This window comes from Astatotilapia calliptera, chromosome 23 (assembly GCF_900246225.1).
Source record: "Astatotilapia calliptera chromosome 23, fAstCal1.2, whole genome shotgun sequence".
Classification (NCBI taxonomy): Eukaryota; Metazoa; Chordata; class Actinopteri; order Cichliformes; family Cichlidae; genus Astatotilapia; species Astatotilapia calliptera.
This window is the reverse complement of record NC_039323.1, coordinates 33,938,723-33,959,500: the sequence shown is the minus strand read 5'-3', so window position 1 is coordinate 33,959,500 and position 20,778 is coordinate 33,938,723. Positions and strand designations below refer to the sequence as shown.

General features: G+C 42.0%; 1 protein-coding gene and 1 long non-coding RNA gene across 2 annotated transcripts; one reads left to right on the top strand and one right to left on the bottom strand.

Annotated features, from left to right (window-relative positions):
* Positions 1-13,260: 13,260 nt before the first annotated feature.
* On the bottom strand, positions 13,261-16,237 carry slitrk1 (SLIT and NTRK like family member 1). Its single transcript, XM_026160105.1, has 2 exons — positions 15,712-16,237; positions 13,261-15,571 (listed from the first exon to the last, which is right to left on the bottom strand). The coding sequence occupies exon 2, from the start codon at positions 15,509-15,511 to the stop codon at positions 13,406-13,408; it is 2,106 nt and encodes a 701-aa protein (XP_026015890.1). The 5' UTR covers positions 15,512-15,571; positions 15,712-16,237; the 3' UTR covers positions 13,261-13,405.
* A 5-nt stretch (positions 16,238-16,242) lies between these two features.
* Positions 16,243-19,419, top strand: LOC113016916 (uncharacterized). Its single transcript, XR_003271330.1, has 3 exons — positions 16,243-16,656; positions 18,806-18,952; positions 19,291-19,419. It is a non-coding gene; the product is annotated as an uncharacterized LOC113016916 (long non-coding RNA).
* Positions 19,420-20,778: the final 1,359 nt, after the last annotated feature.

Sequence of the window (20,778 nt, the reverse complement as noted above, 5' to 3'; positions counted from 1 at the left end):
TATCATTAATTAAAGCTGTATTATATAAAGACAGCGACATTAGGGTTTCATTAACAAACACATAACATGGTATATAAAATGTTAATGTTTGCTATCAGAATGGATCTTATCACCTTTTTTTTACAATACATAAGGGAAATAAAATAATATCACAAATTACAAAAACAAATTATTAAACATTATTAATAAGGCGTAAGCATTAATAATCATTTCAGTATCAACATTAGAATAAGTAACTACAAAAGTTTAATTATCCATTTAGATTTTATTAGACATAATAAAGTGTTATGGGCAGTTCTTTCTGAAGTACGAATTATGAGTTTACACAACCACAAAACCTTTTATGGTATTAGTCAGTGTCCTGACAACACAGTAACACACAAATTCACACGCACACTTGTAGTATTGTCATCTCAGTCAGCAACAGCTTGTGCACAAAGGTAGGCTGGAATAACCAGTCCAGTTTAGAAATGTCGTGTGCTAGATTTCAGTCTGCACTTCAGATGGCTCTTCTGATTTTCAAGCTGCTTCATTAAGAAAGTCAAGTTAAGCATAATTCATCCCGCTGCACAGATATTTCTGATTTGGTCCACCTGAATGTACACTGAGTTTTACAACACACCTGAGCTATTACAGTCACTGTGGTTTATGCAAATAAAAAGAAATAGTGATGTTAAAAGGTTACATAAGCATATTTAAGCAGGTTACTTTCCCAAACGAAAAAGACACAAAAAGCATTGGACGAATAATATTAGACCAAAAGTGGAGACTGATTATTTGGAGGCAAAAGAAAGGGCTGGATCGCTTCTGTTTCATTATATGTTGAGCTGTTACCTGGTGAACGAGTGTTCTGTTTTCCTTTGTTTATATTGATATACTAAAAGCACAAATTAGAGCATAAAAATTCACCGTAATGCAGGCGTCCCCCTAGCTCACCTCCCACACTCCACACTTCCTCACATCCCTTTCAGTGCAAACCTAAAACAAACCTACATCCATGGTGGTCAGTAGCCCACTGCTGACACCGACATATCAAATTCTGCCATGTGCCTATCTAATGGTAGCAAAGCCCCATCTGTGCTGCTCTCTGCAGTGATGCAGCTTTGTTTCATCTTTTATCTTTTCACTCTGCTTTGGGCTAATGTCTCACTAAAGTGGAGTTCAAAGTTACCTACTAGTAGCTAGAGCCACTGAGCATGCTAATGTGGCTGAATGCAGTTTGAGAGGAAAAAAAAGTGAACTGTACAGTATGTTGTTTTGCAAATGGTGCATTTAAAAGCGTGTTGAGATTAATTAGGCTTTCTGTAATTAACATGTCTGAAAGGTTATTCAAAAAACACTTCATTATATTCCCTTTGGAAAACAAATGAGTCGTTTAACAAAGGCAAAGCAACCTTGAAATGACGCCGCTTTGGTAACAAAGGATCCTATGTGTCTGTCAAGTGTAATTGCGCTACTTTGCAATTCATGAAACTTTGAATATGTTCACACAAAAAATTGTGCACTTGTGTGACGCTAACCTGAAGCAGCATTTGGAAATTACAGATAACGCAGCCGAGCTTCATTTCCATTTTTTAAATGTGTTCCTGTTGTTTGGAAAATGCTGAAGGAAAGAAAACCTCTAGAACCGAACTCACCAAAATCCCCATTTTATAAGGACAGACATCATAAGAACACCCTCTATATTGTTTTTGAAAAATGTTGAGAAAAGTTAAAAAATAAATAAATAAATAAATAAATGCAGGGCCACAATTTACAAATAACAATTAAAGAAATACAATTAAAAATGATGTGTTCATCTAACGACATTATATTAAGTTTACTACTTATATTTTCTTTGAATTTAATCAATGACAAAGTACAATCATCATAAGTAAGTTAAGTTAATACTGTTGTATTAACTTCGATGCCTCATGGTTTGAAGTGTTATACAAGGAAGAATTTCTGCAGCATTTTAACTCTAATGTTGTGCATGCTGCAGATTTTATGCTAATAAGCTAACATTTCAGTAAAGAAACAGTTTAGTAAAGAATCAATTAAACATTTATCAGAATTTTTTCTCATTTGCAAGTCTGAGTCCATATTTATAAGTTCCTAAAATCAAAATTTTCTAATACAGCTTGTATTGGCTTTCTAATGCAGCTTACAGCTAATATGAATGCTAGAAGTTGCTTACTTTAAAAACTATATGTTGCTTGTAAAACCACAAATGGAAAAAAGCTGATATACTGTGTAAAAATGTAAGTAAGAACAGAATGCAGTAATTGCAAATTTCAACATAGAAAACTGATCTGTGGTCAGATTAATCAAAATTTGAATTGGTTTTGGAAAGTTTGGATTCCATGCCCGCTGAACTAAAGAGGAGAGGTTTGTTATTAACAGCCCAAAACTCTGATGGTATGATGGTGCATCAATGCTAGTGGAGCTAGTAACGTTAAGTATGTCAGCAGTCCAGACATTATACCAATTCAAGCTATTTGGCACAACATGAAATGAAAGATATGATTGAAAAAAAACGATGACTGTTGAGTCAGACAAAAATTGGAAAATAAGCTGTTGGGTCTGCGTTTCAGCAGCCCCGCTGGTTCAGAGTCTTATTCCCGTTAACAAAGCAAGACGAACAGCTCAAACGTTTTTTCACATGATCACCCCGGGACTTCAGTCGAGATCTGGGTTGGGTCAGAAGTAGTTGAGTGGCAGATCTGAGTGTTCTAGCAGGAGTATGTGGTTTGAGTTGTTCACTAAGATAACTTGGCACTAATTTATTAATAGTTTTGAAAGTAAGGAGTAATATTTTAAATTGAATGGGCAGCCAATGCAAGCTAGCTAGAACAGGAGTAATATGGCAAAATTTCCTGGTACCAGTCACTGTGTGTGTATGTGTATGTGTATGTGTATGCATGTGCATGTGAGTGTGTGTGCGAGTGGGTGTTAGTGTTTGGGGGTGTGTTTATGTGACCTCCTGCTCACCAAAAGGGTCATAAAGGCAGAAAGTTTACTAAACAAGAAAACAGAACCTTCACATAGGATGTGCCTATAATAAAACACTATAGCCTCCCCCACCATTCAACAGCCTGGGGAGGGCAATAGAAACAGGAGAATGTCTTTGACCATATAGTTTGAACCAAGACTTGCAAATTTAAGTAACACAATGACAACATTTAACAATTTCAAGCTAACATAAGCCTCTTTCTAATGTCAAGAAATTTTTCACTTCAGGTCCCAGACATTTACAGACAGTTGTTAAGAGAAGAGGTGATGTGTTGCTGCCATCAAATTCAAAATTAGCTAATAGCATTTTTCTCCTAAAATGGTACATTGTCTCAGTTTAGATTTTTTTCTGTGTTCTATTGAGAACAAAATATGCGTTTGTTGGATTTGAAAATCATTGCATTCAGTTTTTAGCTACATTTTACACAATATTGCAACTTTTTCCAAGTTGTAGTGGTAAAAATTGCTTATACACAAATGACTTATCAGGTTGTTCTTTGCAGGATGACATTCTCTTCACTTAATACTCCAAGAATGAGATTTGGAGTGATCTCTCATCATTTTGAAGTAATGTACACCAAGTCTCATTCTTTCACTTTAAATGCTTACATTTTAAGTTTATAAGGCAACAAAGTTGCAGTTAGTTATGTCAAAACTGTATGCAGTGTCTGCATTTCTACAGCATACTTGCAGTGTACTTTACTAGGAATGAAAATGTTATGTAACTGAATTAATGTTGTGTTTAGAGTCTTGGAGACCTTTACTGGACATTGTTTTATCACCTTGATATTTCATAGAATATTCTTATATTATGAAAATTGCTTGTTAATGTATTTTTTCTTCCCCTGTGATATGTTATCTCAACAGAAAATTGCCTCTCAAATTACTTCTGCTCAGGGTGTCTAGGAATTGGGATTGATGAATACAGTGCATTTTACACACTTATATCAGCAATTGGTGTTGTAGTACTTTTCACACGGAACTACCCACTCAAATGCCAAATAAATCTATTTGGATTTGTGATATTGAATTCAACACTTACCCCTATGGAGACTAATTGACCATTTTCTTCTTGTCAGTTTGTGATTATCAGAGATGCAGACCAGCAATGTGGAAAGAATAATCCTTACTGGCAGTTCTCTGAAGGACTTCCACATCACTGCATGTCAGCTGCCAGTCACATCAGTAGGACCTCCATGTGTAACGTTTAGTGGTGATTTCAAATCCTTTAGGTCTTTCTCAACGCACATGAATGTCAAATCAATACATTACCTCCCTATAATTTCTCAGATGAAGGTGATATATTATATATATTTGTTCTTCTATATGTTACAGCAGATGGCTTGCCCTCCCTGGTTATGCCAGAGGTTTCTTCTTGATATAAAGAAGAGCTTTTCCTTACCGCTGTCACCAAGCGCTTGCTCACAGGGAGTCATTTGATTTTGGGGGTTTTCTCTGTATTATTTAGGGTCTTTACCTTACAATATAAAGTGCCTGGGGCAACTGTTGTTGTGATTTAGTACAAATGTGATATGATATGATGTGACATATAAATTGAATTTAAATTAAATTAATCAATTAATCACCTATGTGCTGTTCTAAAAATGTCATAGTGTTACTTCAGGGGACTACAACGTCATGCCTTGCTACAATCCCAACAATCTCAGTACCCATCCACATCACTTGATGTTTCAGCTTCCATGCATCCAGCTTGCAAATGTCATATAGGAGAAGGTATTTCTTTATCCTGCCCACAGTTGTTGTGCATCTGCAAGCCGCTTTGCAGCCAACCTTCACTCTAGTGCCTCCTTCCATGCTGTTTTGACTTAAACGATATTATGACTGTTATCACTGATGCCTGTGGCTGTCCATTCAAGCATGAAAGAGCTCCAAAACACAACCAAAAAAATTTATTATTTCAGTCAGTCCCACAACAGCACAGATGAGGTTAGATATAGAGAAAAGTATATGTTTTTAAATTTACGGCAGTGGCGTTACAGAGAGCAGTGGCCACAAAACATTAAGGCTAAGTCGGTTTTTCAACCTTTATCATGTTGTGTCCTTGGTTATTTTGTTCTCCCAATGTCTCAGAGCTCACAAAGCTTTTGTAGACAAAGATGTCCTGGTCTTTGTGTGTACTGTATCATACTTTTGCTTTTGTTATTCTTGAAAGCTCCAGTAATTACTGCAGAATCAAACTGCCATAACTTGAAACAGCCTCTGAGTTTTTCTCAAAATGAGCTGGATTTTCTTTTACTCTGTGTTCGTATGTTTAGAAGTGGGAAGGAAAGCCTTGTCCATGGTTTTTGTCTTTTCGTTAAAAGGTTGCATTTTCTGGTTGTAGAAAAAGAATCCCTGGAAGAAGGCGCATAGAGCATTGCATTGCATATCATCAACAGCACCTTAACGGACAGCTATGCAGAAATAGCAACATAAAACAAATAGCTTTGCTGCATTTCTGGACTTCAAGAGGCACTTAAAGTGTGCTCAATAGGCCAAACTCCCTTTGGCCCAGCTACAAGCTGTTCTCTGACCGGCTGGATGATTTTAAAAAGTGACGAGGGCAGATTTCCTTGAGTTCAGACCAAAATAGCTTCAGGAAATTAAAATTCCTTTGAGCCTTCGAGGTGGAGTGCGTGCATGTGTGTGTGAACCTACATCCTTTTGCTTATATGTGCAGCACGAGGTGTGCTAAAATAATGCAGAGATAGCAGAGACATTTTGGCCTAATCTGTCCTTCTTTTTGCACTTTAGGGCATTGGCAAGAGACAGACAAGGCCCAAAACTCATGAGCCAGACTTTACATGTATTACAGCATGTGTTGTGAGGGCTGTAACATTTGGTCTCCCAAATATTCACAATAAAGCACCTCACATTAGCTGGATCTGCATCTGACTTGAAACAACCAGGCTCAACATTGTCAGGACCAAGATGTGCCAAAGCAAAAGTTAACTGCAATGCAATAAGGTTAGAAAGTCTAATCCAGGGGTCTCCAACTCCAGGCCTCGAGGGCCGGTGTCCTGCAGGTTTTAGATGTGTCCTTGATCCAGCACAGCTGATTCAAATGGCTAATTTACCTCCTCAGCTTGTGTTGAAGTTCTCCAGAGGCTGGTAATGAACTAATCATTTGATTCAGGTGTGTTGACCCAGGGTTATATCTAAAACCTGCAGGACACCGGCCCTAGAGGCCTGGAGTAGAAGACCCCTGGTCTAATCCATCCTTAAAGGCCTCCTTTGAGACTGGACATCCTAACTTTATGATTGCAAACAAACCCTTATTCCATATTATGCTTGTAGCTCCCAAATGAGCAGCGTAATCAGATCAGGTACAGCCACATAATGCTTGAAATGCCAGTGAGGGATGGGTGCGCGTGTGGCTCCTAAATCAAATCAATGAGATAATCAATAAGTGGAGGCTGCAAGAAGAGGATTACTTAGAGCTGGAGGACACACTCGGTAGGCCATTCACTCATCTTGATTAAAGGTCCCACTTGGTGGTTTGACGCGGGCCAGTTTGCAGTGGGTTGACACCAGATCTGGGTCAATTATGAGTAGACATCCTTTTAATTACTTAGGATGTTTGCACCATAATCTGTCTGTCAGATGTGGGAATGTGAGTAAGGCTTGAAATATTTGAACCGCTTATGGTTTGATTGACTTATCTGCCCACATTTGAACGTATAGCGCATATCACTCCTTCAAAAGCATGCCGAGTTATTACTTGCTTTGCTGCTATTTGGTATAGCCAAACTTTGATGCACCACTCCACACTGCTTCAGCTCCAGTTTAGGTGTCACAACAGCAAATACACGATGGTAAAAGACTGATTAGCCATTTTGAAAATAAGTACATTGACCCAGGCAACAGGCAAAACAAATTTTTACCCTCTAAAGATTTTGCTTTGCTAGTGTAATTAAACTTGAGATGTGTTTTTAGGATGTGTTTGCATGCTGAAAAGTATATTAACAAGCTCAATGATTATAGGGGCTAATTCCTACATGTCCCACAGCTGTGCTTCCATTCATGTAAAACACTTGCACTCTAGTGTATTCAAGCTAATACTAAACTCAATCACTGGTGCAAGCACAACATTAAAGAATGGCCATTATTCTATAACTACTGTGGCTCACAAAGAACGGCTAATAAAAACCAGCCACTGAGACTTATAAGCTAAGTGCTCTGCAGCGGATGGGCTAATAATAATATCTGGGAGTAACACCAAGAAATCCCTGCGGATAATGCCAGATAATCACTGCTACACACCCCTATGGGATAGCAGGAAGGGTTGCAATGGCTGCAGAGTTTGGAAGTGCAAAGCTCCTGGCACCTCTTCAGAGCAACACATGGGAGTTCCATCAAAGCCAGCTTCAAAAGCTAATACCCGAGCTTAAAATCTTTTTTTTGGGGGGGGGGGGCTAAAAACCTAAGCGAGTGCTGACACATTGGATTTGACCATTGGGAGTCACATAAAAACTAAGGCAAAAACACTATAACTCAAATTGAAAGGGTAGGCTGGCACTTAGTTTTTTTGATTGGAATTTTGTTTTTTTAAATCCACAACCTGTCATTTGTGATTTTGCTTAAATCTGAGGCGAACAAAGTGACAAATATGCCAAATGACAGACAGTTTTGTTTCCAGCTGGGATCTTGTGGTCACAAATTAAAGTTGCTACCAATGAGGTAATCACTTATTTTGTAACACAATCACCATACAAAAACAGAACAAAAAAACCCAGCAGATGTGCTTGAATTGGCACCAAAAACAGATAATGTTAGAAGTGGGTGTTGAAGCCTTAATGGGATTTTCAGCTGATGAGTAACCAGCCAAACCAGCCACATTTTAGTTACCTAGGAAATGTAACAGTAAATTTAAAACAGCACATCTTCCAAATACCAACCACATGCAGTATGTTCTCAATACCGAGAGGATTAAATAGCCCCAACTTAAACCAAAGCGAGACCATTGAGACTTCCACCAAAGGCTGAGTGTTATGAGGTGCACAGATGATGTTATCCCTGCTGAAAGTGTTGCATCAACTGCCAGCTCCTCGGGGGGAATATCACACGAACTACGGCAGGCCTGCTGGGCCACAACAGTGTTGGAGTGCTGTGTGCCCAGCGTGTAAAAGAGGCTACAACACTCCGCTGTGTTTCCAACAGCTATCATCCATTGCATTAATGAATGGGTCCCAGTGTTGTTCACTGAGTCACACGGGACTGCGGCACAGGATCACCTAACAGTCTCTAAAGTATTCACACAGATGGAGTGTAATGTTTTGAAGACGTTAGCTAGGATTACACACAGTATAGCGCTCTGCATGAGGTACTGCATTCACACCATCCATTAAATGTAAAATTTGTATTTATACCATAGATAACATTAGCTGAAACAAATTTAAGGGAGTCAAAAGACAATTGTAACTGAGAATACTCATATTTATAAACTGTGTCATTATCTATATGTTATTATACATTTTTTTCATATAAATTGCATCATAATTATGCAAATTAAAACAATTGCTGTAAATGTCCACTTTATATTTTTCAGTACAAAAACTAAAATTTTCAAAATTTCCAATTTAGTGCAAGATGTCAGATTCCATGGTGATTTTTTTATATCAGCAATTGCCAAATTAACGAGTATGCTAATGTTAAATTGATGTAAGGTTAAAGGTGATAGGGGCGATCGTGGCTCAAGAGTTGTGAGTTTGCCTTGTAATTGGAAGGTTGCTGGTTCGAGCCCTGGCTCCGACAGTCTCGGTTGTTGTGTCTTTGGGCAAGACACTTCACCCGTTGCCTACTGGTGGTGGTCAGAGGGCCCGGTGGCGCCAGTGTCCGGCAGCCTCGCCTCTGTCAGTGCGCCCCAGGGTGGCTGTGGCTACAATGTAGCTTGCCATCACGAGTGTGTGTTTTACCAAAGGTTAAAACATCTACACAGCAGAAAAGACAAAATAATACATCATAAAAATAACTTCCACAAAACGTTTTCCTTTTTGTTTGTTGGTTTGTTCAGTACTTCTACCAAGCTTTCCTCTGAGATGCCTATACTGAGCATGTGCATACCATGTTTATAGTAGTAGTTTGTACAGTAGGAATGAGTCCTAAAATCAGGAGATTAATTGGCCCTTTGTACTTCTTGTTACTTCTCTGGAAGTCCAAGATTGTTTGTTTTTGAAAGCCTGAAATAAGGTCAACACAAGCTTTAAGTGTTTTTATGGAGATTTTTTTCATTTGCTACAACATAAAGCACATAAATAATACCCCACTTATAGATTTTGAAGCTAGTACATTTTCCAGAGAAGGTGTTTGCTAACACGTTGTTAAATGGGACTACAGACGTTGTTGAGGACATTCATTGTCAGCACACCAAACACAGGAGCATAGTGGTTAAAGTCATGCAACTGTGACGTCATTTCTTTATAGGTCAGCTTTAGCTACTTCTTGCTATTAGATTTACTCTTCCAAAATCATAAGGCTTAGAAAGAAATGTGTTACTTACAAATAGAAGTATCATAAGCTTCCCCATAGAGCATGTTTTCTCACCAAAACAAAAAAAACATTTGAAAAAGAAAAAAAAAACATATAATCAAAATCTCAACCTTGCAACTACAACTGCTCTGGTCTACCTTATTCAGGTATCAGTCATCTTCAAATTTTCCTTTTACTACCCAAATAAATCATGAACCTAAATTGTTGCTTTGTTTGATATTGTGTGATATTAGAGCTGTAAGTTCAAAAGCACATGAAAATGTGTGATTGTCTTTCTAGGGATTCTAAAATGTAAAAAATATAGGGTGAATTAAGGGCAGTTTTGGAAAATATTTGAATTTATGGCTTTAAAATAATTAATTTTTACATAACACTGATGATGAATCTGAGGTGGAATGGCTGTTATGTCGTTTTTCAAGGAGAAGTACACCATTTCATCTAAAATAATCCCCAAACCATTTTTGTAACATTCAAGTGATTATTTTGTATCAAACATTTGAGCACTGCCCCACTGTTCAGCACATTAAAAGCCTAATTCCAAAAAACAAAATATAAAATTGATTTTTTTGTTTGTTTTTTGTGTGTCGTGTTTTTTTTCCATCATATCGATGTTCCCATCAACGGTGTCTGTTACTTAAACTTGTGTGGTGTATGACATTTAGTGTTAACTTCCTGTACAGTGCTTGACTGCATAACTGGCCTATACCATGACACTGATGCAGGCACACTGTTTTAATTATGTGGGTTGAAAGGTAGAGCTTAGCAAAGAAAAAAAAAGTAGCTTTCATTCTTACTCATGAGTGGAAGGACCCTTAACTCACCCTGATAAGAACAATGATTATTATAACAATTTTTACAGTAATTAAGAAGAAACCCAGAAGCTGGTGCGCCTCAACATGCTAAGTATGTGGAAATCCTGCAGCATGTAAATTATGCAAAACTACAACAGATGATAAATCAACCTTGTCAATAAACCAGCTCCAATAAATAAAAACCTAAAACCAAATACTTTGTTTTTTTTACTCAACCTCAACCACACTTTATTTAACAAAATAGAAGCAGGTCAAATATCGCAAAGCATATAAATGTAACTTTGAAACACAGCGTTTGAAAGTTATGACAAATCATCAGTGGACTGTGGCACAGTAAATACTCCACAGAATAGACACATAGTTACCCCCAATATATCCCCTCCCTGTGATTGGACAGGAAAACCGAGGAAAGGGAAGCTGGTGGAGGTGGTGGCGTGTTTCGGGGGGGGCAAGGACGAAAATGGTGATGAGGGTGGTGACTGGTTTGTCACAGATCTGCTGAGATGTTAGTCTCCAAGGTCAAGCTGCGTATGATTATGTGGTTTGGGGTAAAGAGGGGAGGGAAAGTAAGGGCGGCTACACGTACATGCAAATGGTCACGCAGCTGCTCTCTCGCGCGCGCTCTCTCTGATTTGTCTTCACACATGCGGGCTGCATGACCGTGCACGCGCGGTCCTGCACGCACGCACAAAGGGGGCCGACAGACAAAAGAAAAAAAAGCAGGAAAAATGATTCAGCACCATGAACAGCGCTAGCTTGAATTGTAGGCCTACTTGTGGGGGGAAGAAGAGGCAAGGTGAGGGGCAGTATGGGGGATGTAAGCCCGTCTAAACATCGTCTCTGTACACTCTCATCGTGGCCATGGTAAGTTTTGACCGAATTAGCCTGAACTCGTGTCGAAATTAAGCATATTGGAGTGGGTTTTGTAAAAGAAAATCAGTTGGCAAAGTGAAAACCAGTGCTAGGGTTTTACATAACAAACATTAAGTCAAAAGACAAAAATGCTAATTGCACATTCCTCGCTTCTGTTTGAGCTACTGCAGAGTTAAAGAATTGACTTTCTTTTTTTCAAACAAGCCCCAGCTATCTTAATGCTTGTTTGTTGTTGTTTTTGTGTTGTTGTCATTGGGTTTTGTTTCGTTTTTGTTTTTTTGTTTGTTTGTTTGGGTTTTTTTTTTTTTGGGGGGGGGGGGGTCATCGTTCTTCTTTGTTTTAAATTCAGGTAAAGCAATATAGGCTATAAGCAGCATATCCCATGACAATAGCTGAGCTCTGGGAAGAGAAAATAGCAATAAAACAGGTATTCAGTCATGGCATTGTTGTCATGAGCTCACAAAAACCATGCGGCCCCTTCAAGAAGAGTAGCTCAAGTTCAAAAGTGAATAATTTGAAAGCAAAAAAAAGACATCTTGCTTTATGTAGTTACCTCTGCGTTATGTTTGTATGTAGGTACCTTTGTTTGATTTCTTTCTTGCTGTAAAATGCTCCAGCTTGCCTCACTTCTCTCCCAGCCACAAAAAACAAAAACAAAAAACCCCGCCTCTTTCAAGCACGTTTTGTCCTAAATACAGTGACTTCTCCTATTTGGACAAGATTAGATGGCTTTACAAAAGCTCACAATATAATGAAAGTGAATCATAGCCATAAGCTTTTATGTGGAGGAATACATTTTTTTTCCTGACATTAAAAAACAGCGTACTATCTATGTCAGTCTACCTTCGCTGTTTACATCGAATTGCATTAGCTCAATTGAAAACACTTCTTTGCTTTTGAAAAAATATGACAGTATAAACCCCCCACCCCCATACCCCCAACTTTTTAACTTGTTGCAATGTTTTTTTGTTTATTTATTTGTTTTGTTTTCTTCCTCTCACCCAAAGCAGGCTATATTCATTGACACATAAATAAAAAGAAGAAGAAGAAGAAAAAAATAAGGTTAAAAAAAAACACACTGTTATTTTTAGCTACATTAACTTTGCAGCATAAGCATCTGAGTGACGTTAATTGGTCATGCTCATCTGCATGTCGGAATATCTGAACAATTGGCACACCATAAAATAACACAGTTTTACATTCATAAAGAAGATGATGAGTGCGCAGACGTGGGTTTCTTTTTCTTTTTTTTCTCTCTTTTTGTTCAAAATCTGCGCCACTTAAGTATAAATAACCCCAAATATTCATCGACAATCAAAAAAAAATGATAACAAACAGAAAAAAAGAACATGCACTGACAGCTTCACTTCCATCACACTCCTCTTCCTCCTCTTCATCCCTCCTTTTATGTTTTTGTTTCGCCAAACAAGTTCAAAACAACAAATACAAATCCTAACTGCAGGTTCACAAAAAAATAGAGAAATGGCACTTTGTAATAGTCATATATAACTCTTAATATCTATATATAGTCGTCATATTGATATAACATGAGAAGGGGTCGAGTTGGCTCCTTTTTACGCTTGTTTGTGGTGGTTATGGTTTCCCCTCTCCGTCGCGCGCCCGTCTCTCTGGCTGTGTGTGTGTGTAGGTGTGTGTGTGTGTGTGTGTGTGTGTGTGTGTGTGTGTGTGTAGGTGTGTGTGTGTGTGTGTGTTGAAACCATGCGAAATATCTTCATGCAGATTATGATACATCGGGTCCGAGTATTTACATTTACATTCATGCGCTCGTGCACCATTCCCTCGGGGACGGGTCCTCGGTCCTTGAATCCACACACACGCGCTCGCTCTTTGAATTATTATTATTATTATTATTATTATTATTATTATTAATAATAATAATAATAATAATATTACTGTTGTTATTCTCTCTCTCTCCCCTCGTTTCTGTCTTGCAGAGATCTGTGGTCCGATTGCGGCAAAAACAAAATAAAAAAATCCGACTACTGGGAGGGAGAGAGAAAAGGGGAGGGATGGGTTGTAGCCTTTTCTTTGGGGGGGGGGGGGGGGGGGGGGCTTGGCATATACATATATTACAGAGTGGGGTGAGGAGGGGCAGGGGGGCTGTGCAAGCAGCAGCAGCAGACTTGGTTCAAATGGATAAAATATAAAGTTCGTATGTGTATCTGTCTCTTTGTATGTGTGTTTGTAATCCAGGGAAGGGAGGGGGGCATCTTTCCTTTTTACGCATCGTTTGTCGTGGAGAGATGCGTGCTGCAGTCGAAGCCCCGGTGCGCGCCCCCGTCCGCGTGATAAGACCCGCTGTGCCAGTACGAAGAGTCGCACACAGTCTGCAGGGAATTGATCTCGGACGCGGAGGAGTTTCCGTCCCTCCGCTTCGACCTCTTTCGGTTCCGCAAAATAAACACGAGCATCCCCACCACGGTGAACGCGGACGTGACGAACACCAGCAGCAGACCGGGCACGAGCACCGAGATGGAGACCCTGTTGGGCTCCAGGTAGGAGTTCGAGCGCGTCCCCGAGTCCTGCGCGAAAGTGCTGTTTTTGGACAGCGACGTCGGGGAGACGTAGAGCTTGGGGCACAGCAGGTCGTTCCGCACGTAGCGGAAGTCTCGCTTCCAGAACTCCTCCGGCGACTCGCACTTGAGGTCGCTCACGATCACGTCGGCCCCCAGCTTCTCTGTCCACTGCTTGAAGGGCACGATTTTGCACGAGCAATCCCACGGGTTCCCGTGCAAATCGATCTGGATGATCGAGTTGAGCTGGTCCAGCACGCCTGCCACGGGGAGATAGGGGAAGTAGTTGTTGTGCAGGCTGATCTTAGATAAAGAAATCCCAAGGAAAGCATCCGCGGGTAACGATTTGAGCAAGTTGTTGTTGAGGAAGAGAACCCTCAGGTTCGGCATGGGGCTAAACGCGCCCGCAACTACGAGCTGGATGTCGTTGTATTCCAAACTGAGATATTCCAAATTCACGAGGCCCACGAACATCTCCGTCACCAGCGCGTCCAGGTAGTTCTTATCCAAGTACAGCCACCTGAGCTCGCTCTGGTTTTGAAACGTGCCGTTGTCGATCACCTTGATGTTGTTCGCGCCCAGGTCGAGCAAGTTGAGGCTCGCATAGCCGAGCAGCTGGTTTTTCTTCACCGCGTGGATGTTGTTTTCTCTCATGTTGAGCTCGTGAGCGGCCAGGGGTTTGGGTTTGAGGTTGGACAGGTTCTCGATCTTCTTGCCCTCGCAGTTGACCCCCAGCCCCTGCCTGGAGCCCACCAGCTTGCACTTGCACGGCTCGGGGCACGTCACGTTGCGCAGCTGCTGTTGCTCCCTGTCCACACCTGCCGCCACTGGAGTGGGTTTCGTTTTCAGCTGCCAGTTCTCACGAGATTTAGAGTGGTTCTTGTTGGACCCGTGGCCTCCTGGCGTCGGGGGCCTGCTGGCATTTCCGCTGGGCTTGTAAGGCGTCGGGTGCGTGTCGCGGGCCATGGAGGTCTCCTCTTGGGTGGGAGGGGCCACCAGGCTGCTGTCCACGCCGGCGCTCTGCGAGGGGCACAGATCCGCCTCTGACGTCTCGTTCAGGTCGCTGCCCTGCAGCCTGGTGGGAGCCTCGCATATCACCCTCCCAATGAGCGCGTTCCGCGGTATGTTCTCCAGCCACTCCTTGAGCGAAACCAGGTCGCAGTTACAGTCCCACGGGTTGTCCTCCAACAAAACCTCCGCAATGCCCGGGATCTGCTCCAGGATCCCTTCATAAGGCAACGTTTTGATTCGGTTTCCGCGCAGGTCGAGATGCGTAATGGGCACATGTTGAAACACGTTCACGGGCAAGGCGCTGATGAGGTTGTCGTTAAGTATCAACACTTCAAGTTTATTTAGGTCCCTGAAAACGGCGGGGTCAATATCCCTCAGTAGATTAAAATCAGCTTGGAGATATTCCAAGTCGTCCAAGCCCAGAAACGTGCTCTTCCTGAACGATCTGATCTTATTGTTATTGATGTGCAGCCGCTTAACCAGCTGAAGTCCCAGGAAGGCGCCGGGCACGATGTCGTGCAAGCCGTTGTTTTCCAAATGCAGACTCACGGCGTTGTAAAAGTTGGCGAACTCGTTGGGAAAGAGCCTAGAGAGAGAATTCCCGTGTAGCAGCAAGTGATAAAACTGCGAGCTGGGGCCGGTGAGCTGCTGCAGAGTGGTGAAGCTCCTCTTTTCGCAGTCTATGTGTAGGTCTCCCTCCACCTCGTTGCAGGAGCATATCTGCTCCTTGCAAACGTCCCTTGTAACGTTTCCACTGGCGAGACAAAGAGCGGCTTTCAGCAGGACGATCCAAAGCAGCATTTTTTCAACGTGGACGACTCATTCCCGGATTCAAGACGCGGCGCGAGCTGGGGGTCTGGTCTGCATCAGCGGGAAGGAGGGAAGCAAAAAAAAAAAGGGGGGGGGGGGAGAAAAGAGGGAGAGAGAGAAATACAGATATTTACGGAAGGGGGGAGAGAGATAAGGCAGTCTTTTTATCACACATCCACGCTGCGTCTAACCTGCTCTCGTGTCCACTCTTCCAGTTTTGTTTCCTCTCTGTTCCCCCCACGAATCCAAAAACACAAACATAAACGTCTCTTTCAAGTCGACCGAGTCCTCACAGCCTCGCAGGGTTCGGGGATATAATCGGAAGAAAAGCGGAAAGAAAAGAGCGTCAGCGGAGTCCGGCTCATCTTTTCGTTTTTTTCTTTGCTTTTTCAGGTCGTTTAACACTGACCTTGGCAGTGATGGAGAGAGGGGGGAAGGTGGTGGTGGTGGGGGGGTAAAAACGAACAAATCCGTGGCTTTTTCCTCCCACCGGTTGTGTTACTGAGCGCTGCGGCGGCGGTGGCGGCTTCGTCGGGAGCTGTCCGCTCTCCCCCCGGTGCTGAATTCACTCCCAGCGCTGGGGCTTCACAGGCGGTCCCACCACTGCAAAACACCGGCATCCCCCCCTCACATCCCTCGGCGTCTCGCCTGGCTCGTTTGCGCCGATTTTTTTTCCTTCTTCTTCTTCTCCTCAACACCAGTACCAACTACAACCTCTCTCTCTCTCACTCCCTCTCCTTTTCTCCCCCCTCTTCTTCTTCTTCTTTTTTGTGGCAAATTCAGGAATCACAAAAAGAGGAACGCGGAGACTGCGTTCATCCTAGCGCGGTGCTCTAAGAAAGATCTGACACCCTCTACTGAGCTGTAATGGAAAAAAAAAAATCCGTCGACTGACTGAGGGAATGCTGAGGAGAGAGAGAAAGGAGGGGGATCGCTTTTCGAACCCCCTTGGAAGAAGAAGAAAACTCACTTTTGTTTCTTTCTTTTGCTTTTAGGGCTTTCGGTGTTTTCGAATTTTCCATCCAGCGGCACAAAAATCAAACACGCACAATAAGATGCTTCTTCCACGAGAATTCTCACAGCTCGCAGCTACACGGTGAAAGTGTCCAACCCGGCATCGTCAGAAAAATACACGGGTGAGATCTTCACAGTAAGGATCGTGATAGCTCAGCCTTCTTTCTCAGAAAGAAGAAGGAGGCATTAGTTTGTCCCTGCAGAGCCTCCACTGTCACAGTCCGGACTTTCGACCCGTTGCTTCTGAGAAACACTGTTGAATGCAGTAAAAACAATTATCCGGTACAGGCATGGCTCAGCCCGCGCAGGGAGGGAAAAGAAAGCAAAAAAAAAAAAAAAATCAGCAGAGAAACAGTTGACTATACAACAAACGATGCGTCAGTGTGGAACCCTATATGCGCATGTGTGCGTGACGTTCTGTATCACCCCCCCCCCCACACACACACACACACACACACACACACACACACACACAGAAATTCCTTTACAAAAAAAGTAGAAAGGAATAGCAACAAAAACACAAAGCCAGGAGTGTTTTCAGCATTTTCTCATCTACCATCGAGTTATATTACACTCCACTGTTTAAGATTATTACATCAGCTGTAGGAGGGCTTGGGGGGAGGGGGCGATGTTGGGGAGGGGTGTGGGGAGCACAGGACAGTTGAGGTAGTTATCCCTCCACTCCACCACCACACACACACCCTCCACCCCATCCCCCTCCCCCTCCTCCATCTGCAGTGCTCAGTTGGAATTGAGAGCGTGACAGAAAATGGGCATGCTAAGTTACACCTCCTCTGTGTGTGTGTCTTTCTCTCTCTGTCTCGCATTCTCTGACACCATTTTTTTTTGTGCAGAGAGGAAACAATGCAGACGCACACACACGTGCAATGAGACACCAGCCCAGGAGTCAGGAGACTCCAGCAAGCCTCACAAATAATCAGCACATCATTAGGGCCACCTACATGTGGCTGGAAAGTGTTCCCATTATGGCCAGTTGACTGCTTATGGTTCCTCCCTGCCCACCTGTCTATCTGTCTGCCTGTGTTTTGCGTTGTTTCTTTTTTTTGTTTTTCCTGGCATTACTTGGTCTGCATACGTGTTGGTTTGCCCATCTCCTTCATTTCCTGTCTTTTTGTTTCTTCCTGTCTGTCTGAACTTGCTGGTATGTCTCTCTCTCTCAGATCTCTTTATCGGTGGCTTGAGGAGAGAATTTGCTTTACTCAATACCCACTGTTACAAAGTGCTGCCACATATGTGACTTCCTTCAGTATTTGGACTCGTGATATTTGAAGTGATTCAAACTGCTGACCCAGAAGTTCATTTTTGTCCTCTGTGGGGGACATGACTCTGAGACTTGTAGGTCAAGCACCTTTTATGCAGTTTGGTTGATTTCTTCAATCCTGTCAAGAGGACAGTGTGGCATTACCAGAGCTTTCTGGTAATGCCACACTTGTGGCGGTGTAGCTAACACAGCATATTAGCTTTCTTTTCAAAATGGCAGACATTGCAGTTTCCACATTTTTTAACAGATGCTACGTTTCTGATGCTAAACCCAAATTCTTTCTTCCGCATCAGAGTCTTAAAATAATTGCAAGTTTCCAAAATCTTACTAAAACAAATTTAACCCTCTCAAAGCGAGACTTTTATTTAGTGTCCCTTGCAGTGGACAACAGGATTCACTACCTCTCATTCTCAACCTGTGCCCATGATTCAGGAAAGGAAGGGTTGAATGAGGCACAAATTACTTTATTCAGAATTGTGGAAGGGTAGTCAGACTTTGAGCTTTCAGAGATGAGGTGGAGGAGGACCAGACATAAGAGCAGGTAGGTGGCAGCTTGGAGGAGGTGCCCACTGTATAAGCTGTGCCTCTGAAGTTGTGGCATTGGGTTTCCCTGACACAAACTGCTATGAAATCTCATACCTTCAGAGTTGCAGCTTATACCTTACTTCTAATCCATAATGGACTTCAGAGATCATCATTTTGCTCCTTCCTACAAGCTCTTCAAGTGTTGGTATGTCCTATTCTGAGGTTTGATACCAGAAATCCAGATGAAAACATTACATCACATCCTATCATTCAGTAATCAAGCAAGACCCCATGTCCACTGCAAAAACAGAGGATAAAAAGTGAAAAAAAAAAACAATTTTGAAAAAAAAAATACTGTAGCATGTTTCTTTCAACCATATTAATAAAGAAAATTCAAAATATGAAACTTTTTTTTCTTCTGGATCTCAGGAGGATAATTCTCCTGTATCTCTTCCTCTCCCCAGCTACATTAACCCCTCTAGCAGCAACCACAACCTCAAATATGATCAGGCAATATTTACTGAAGGAGAACGACACACGGAACGAACAAGATCCAGGCAGCTTGGGGAAGTCTTTGGTGAGGATGGGTGTCCTAGTACTGACAAGAGGAGGTGAGACACCAAGAAGGGGAAAGGGAAATGACAGCTCAAGAAATTTAGATAAATTATCTCCAGTTTTTTGAAAAAAAAAGTGCACTTTTTGCTCCAACATATCATTGCTGCAGTGCAGAATCAGATATTTGAGACAGATCATGTCCATCAGTGAAGTTCCTCACTAAAGCAGCACACCCTTTTACGTAAGTTTGCTAAAGATTTGAGTCTTTCCTGTGCTGTGGAGTAAGCAGAGCTTTGCGTTTCTATCCGTCCTCGCCTTCATCCCAGACTCTCCTTCACTCTTAGGGCACGTCTGTTATGTTTAATGAATGTTTTGTTTGCCATCTTTCAAATAGGCGCAGAGTCCTGCTGTGGGGCCGATCAAACCATGCGAGCGATGTGTTCAATCCAAACTAAGTAACTGATTGTCAGCTCGGGTCCCTGGCATGCAAAAAGCAAACAGGCTGAGGGCGGACGGTCAGGCGGCCAAGGCAAGGACACATCACTCATTCACACTAATTAATTGGATATATGTGTGTGTGTGTGTGTGTGTGTGGAGGGGGTGTGCATGTGGGTGGTGTGGGGGTGTTAATGTGTAGGAGGGTGTTGGAGAGAAAATTCCTACTGATTTGTTTTGGTGCACATGAAGTGCGCTTCCTGAAAGCGTAAAAAAAAAGAAAAGAAAAAAGATCACCTCCTGCGTGCATGCATCATATGTAGCGAATGCCTCCTCTTATTTACAGCAGGTGGGTGGACTAGTACAAACATAGCTTAGTTACGCTCGAGCGTCTCGTTTCCACTAAAGAAAACAAAGAGATAAACAATTCTGACTTTACTTTAGCTTGACTCAGTCCTTGTAGGGCAGACATTTAGACTCTGATATAATCCCCCAAACAGGATAAATCATATTTGTATCAGGAAAAAAAAAGCCCTCATCTTGAAGTCAAAACTAATTGGATTATGAATATGAATGTATCCCAAGGAATAATTGCATGGGGGTTTCAGCATTATGATGTGATGCAGATACTGTCGGGTTGCATTAGTGTGATGCGGGAACAGATGAGCTCATACGTCACTTGCATACACAGTCGCCGGGGCTGCAGTGCAAGTCGGGCTCAGCATCACATGCAAGAAAGGTGAGGACGTGCTTGTGTTTATTTACTATGACTAGGGTCAACCGTGGGGATAGGCCACATTAAAACCTAATGGGCTAATCCCAGTTGTTTTGCCATAAACAGCCATGAACCACCATGGCTCCCTTGGCTCCTGTGCATTTGCTCTGGTCCATCCCATGGCTGCTCGATTTTAAATTGTTATGTCTCTTGCACCATTCCACAGCTGTTTAGGGATTGTTGCTGTGCACTGATCTGTTTGGAGAGGCCACTGTCATCAGGGAGCACCAGTGCAATGTTCCATTCAAAACACTTTTTTATTAATTTGTATCATACTTTTAAAATTGCAGAGTTGCAGAGTTAAAGATACCTAGAGTTTCACTGGTAGTGACGAGGAGGGATTGGATTTGTACTTTTAGCTGTGCCTTTAGGTGAATATTCCCTTTGTCTGCTCCTGGTGCTGGGTGTTTTGGTACTGCTGACTCTACTACGGTGGCCCTGAAGAATCAAACACACTGCAACTTAAGAAAACACGAGAAAAGAGAAAAATGCTGCAAAAACAAAAACAAAAAAAATTAAGTGTTTTTGAGGAGACAGGAATGTGATAGAAGTGACAAGAGAACGATAAACAATTAATAGCAAACTTGTATCTACAGTATTATATGACTCATGCAATTAAAACACACATTACCTGGCATATTTTTCTCCCGATGAACAACAATGAATCCTGCA

Excerpts from the sequence above, each read along its gene's own strand:
- slitrk1 (XM_026160105.1), bottom strand. The coding sequence starts at position 15,511 with ATGCTGCTTTGGATCGTCCTGCTGAAAGCCGCTCTTTGTCTCGCCAGT.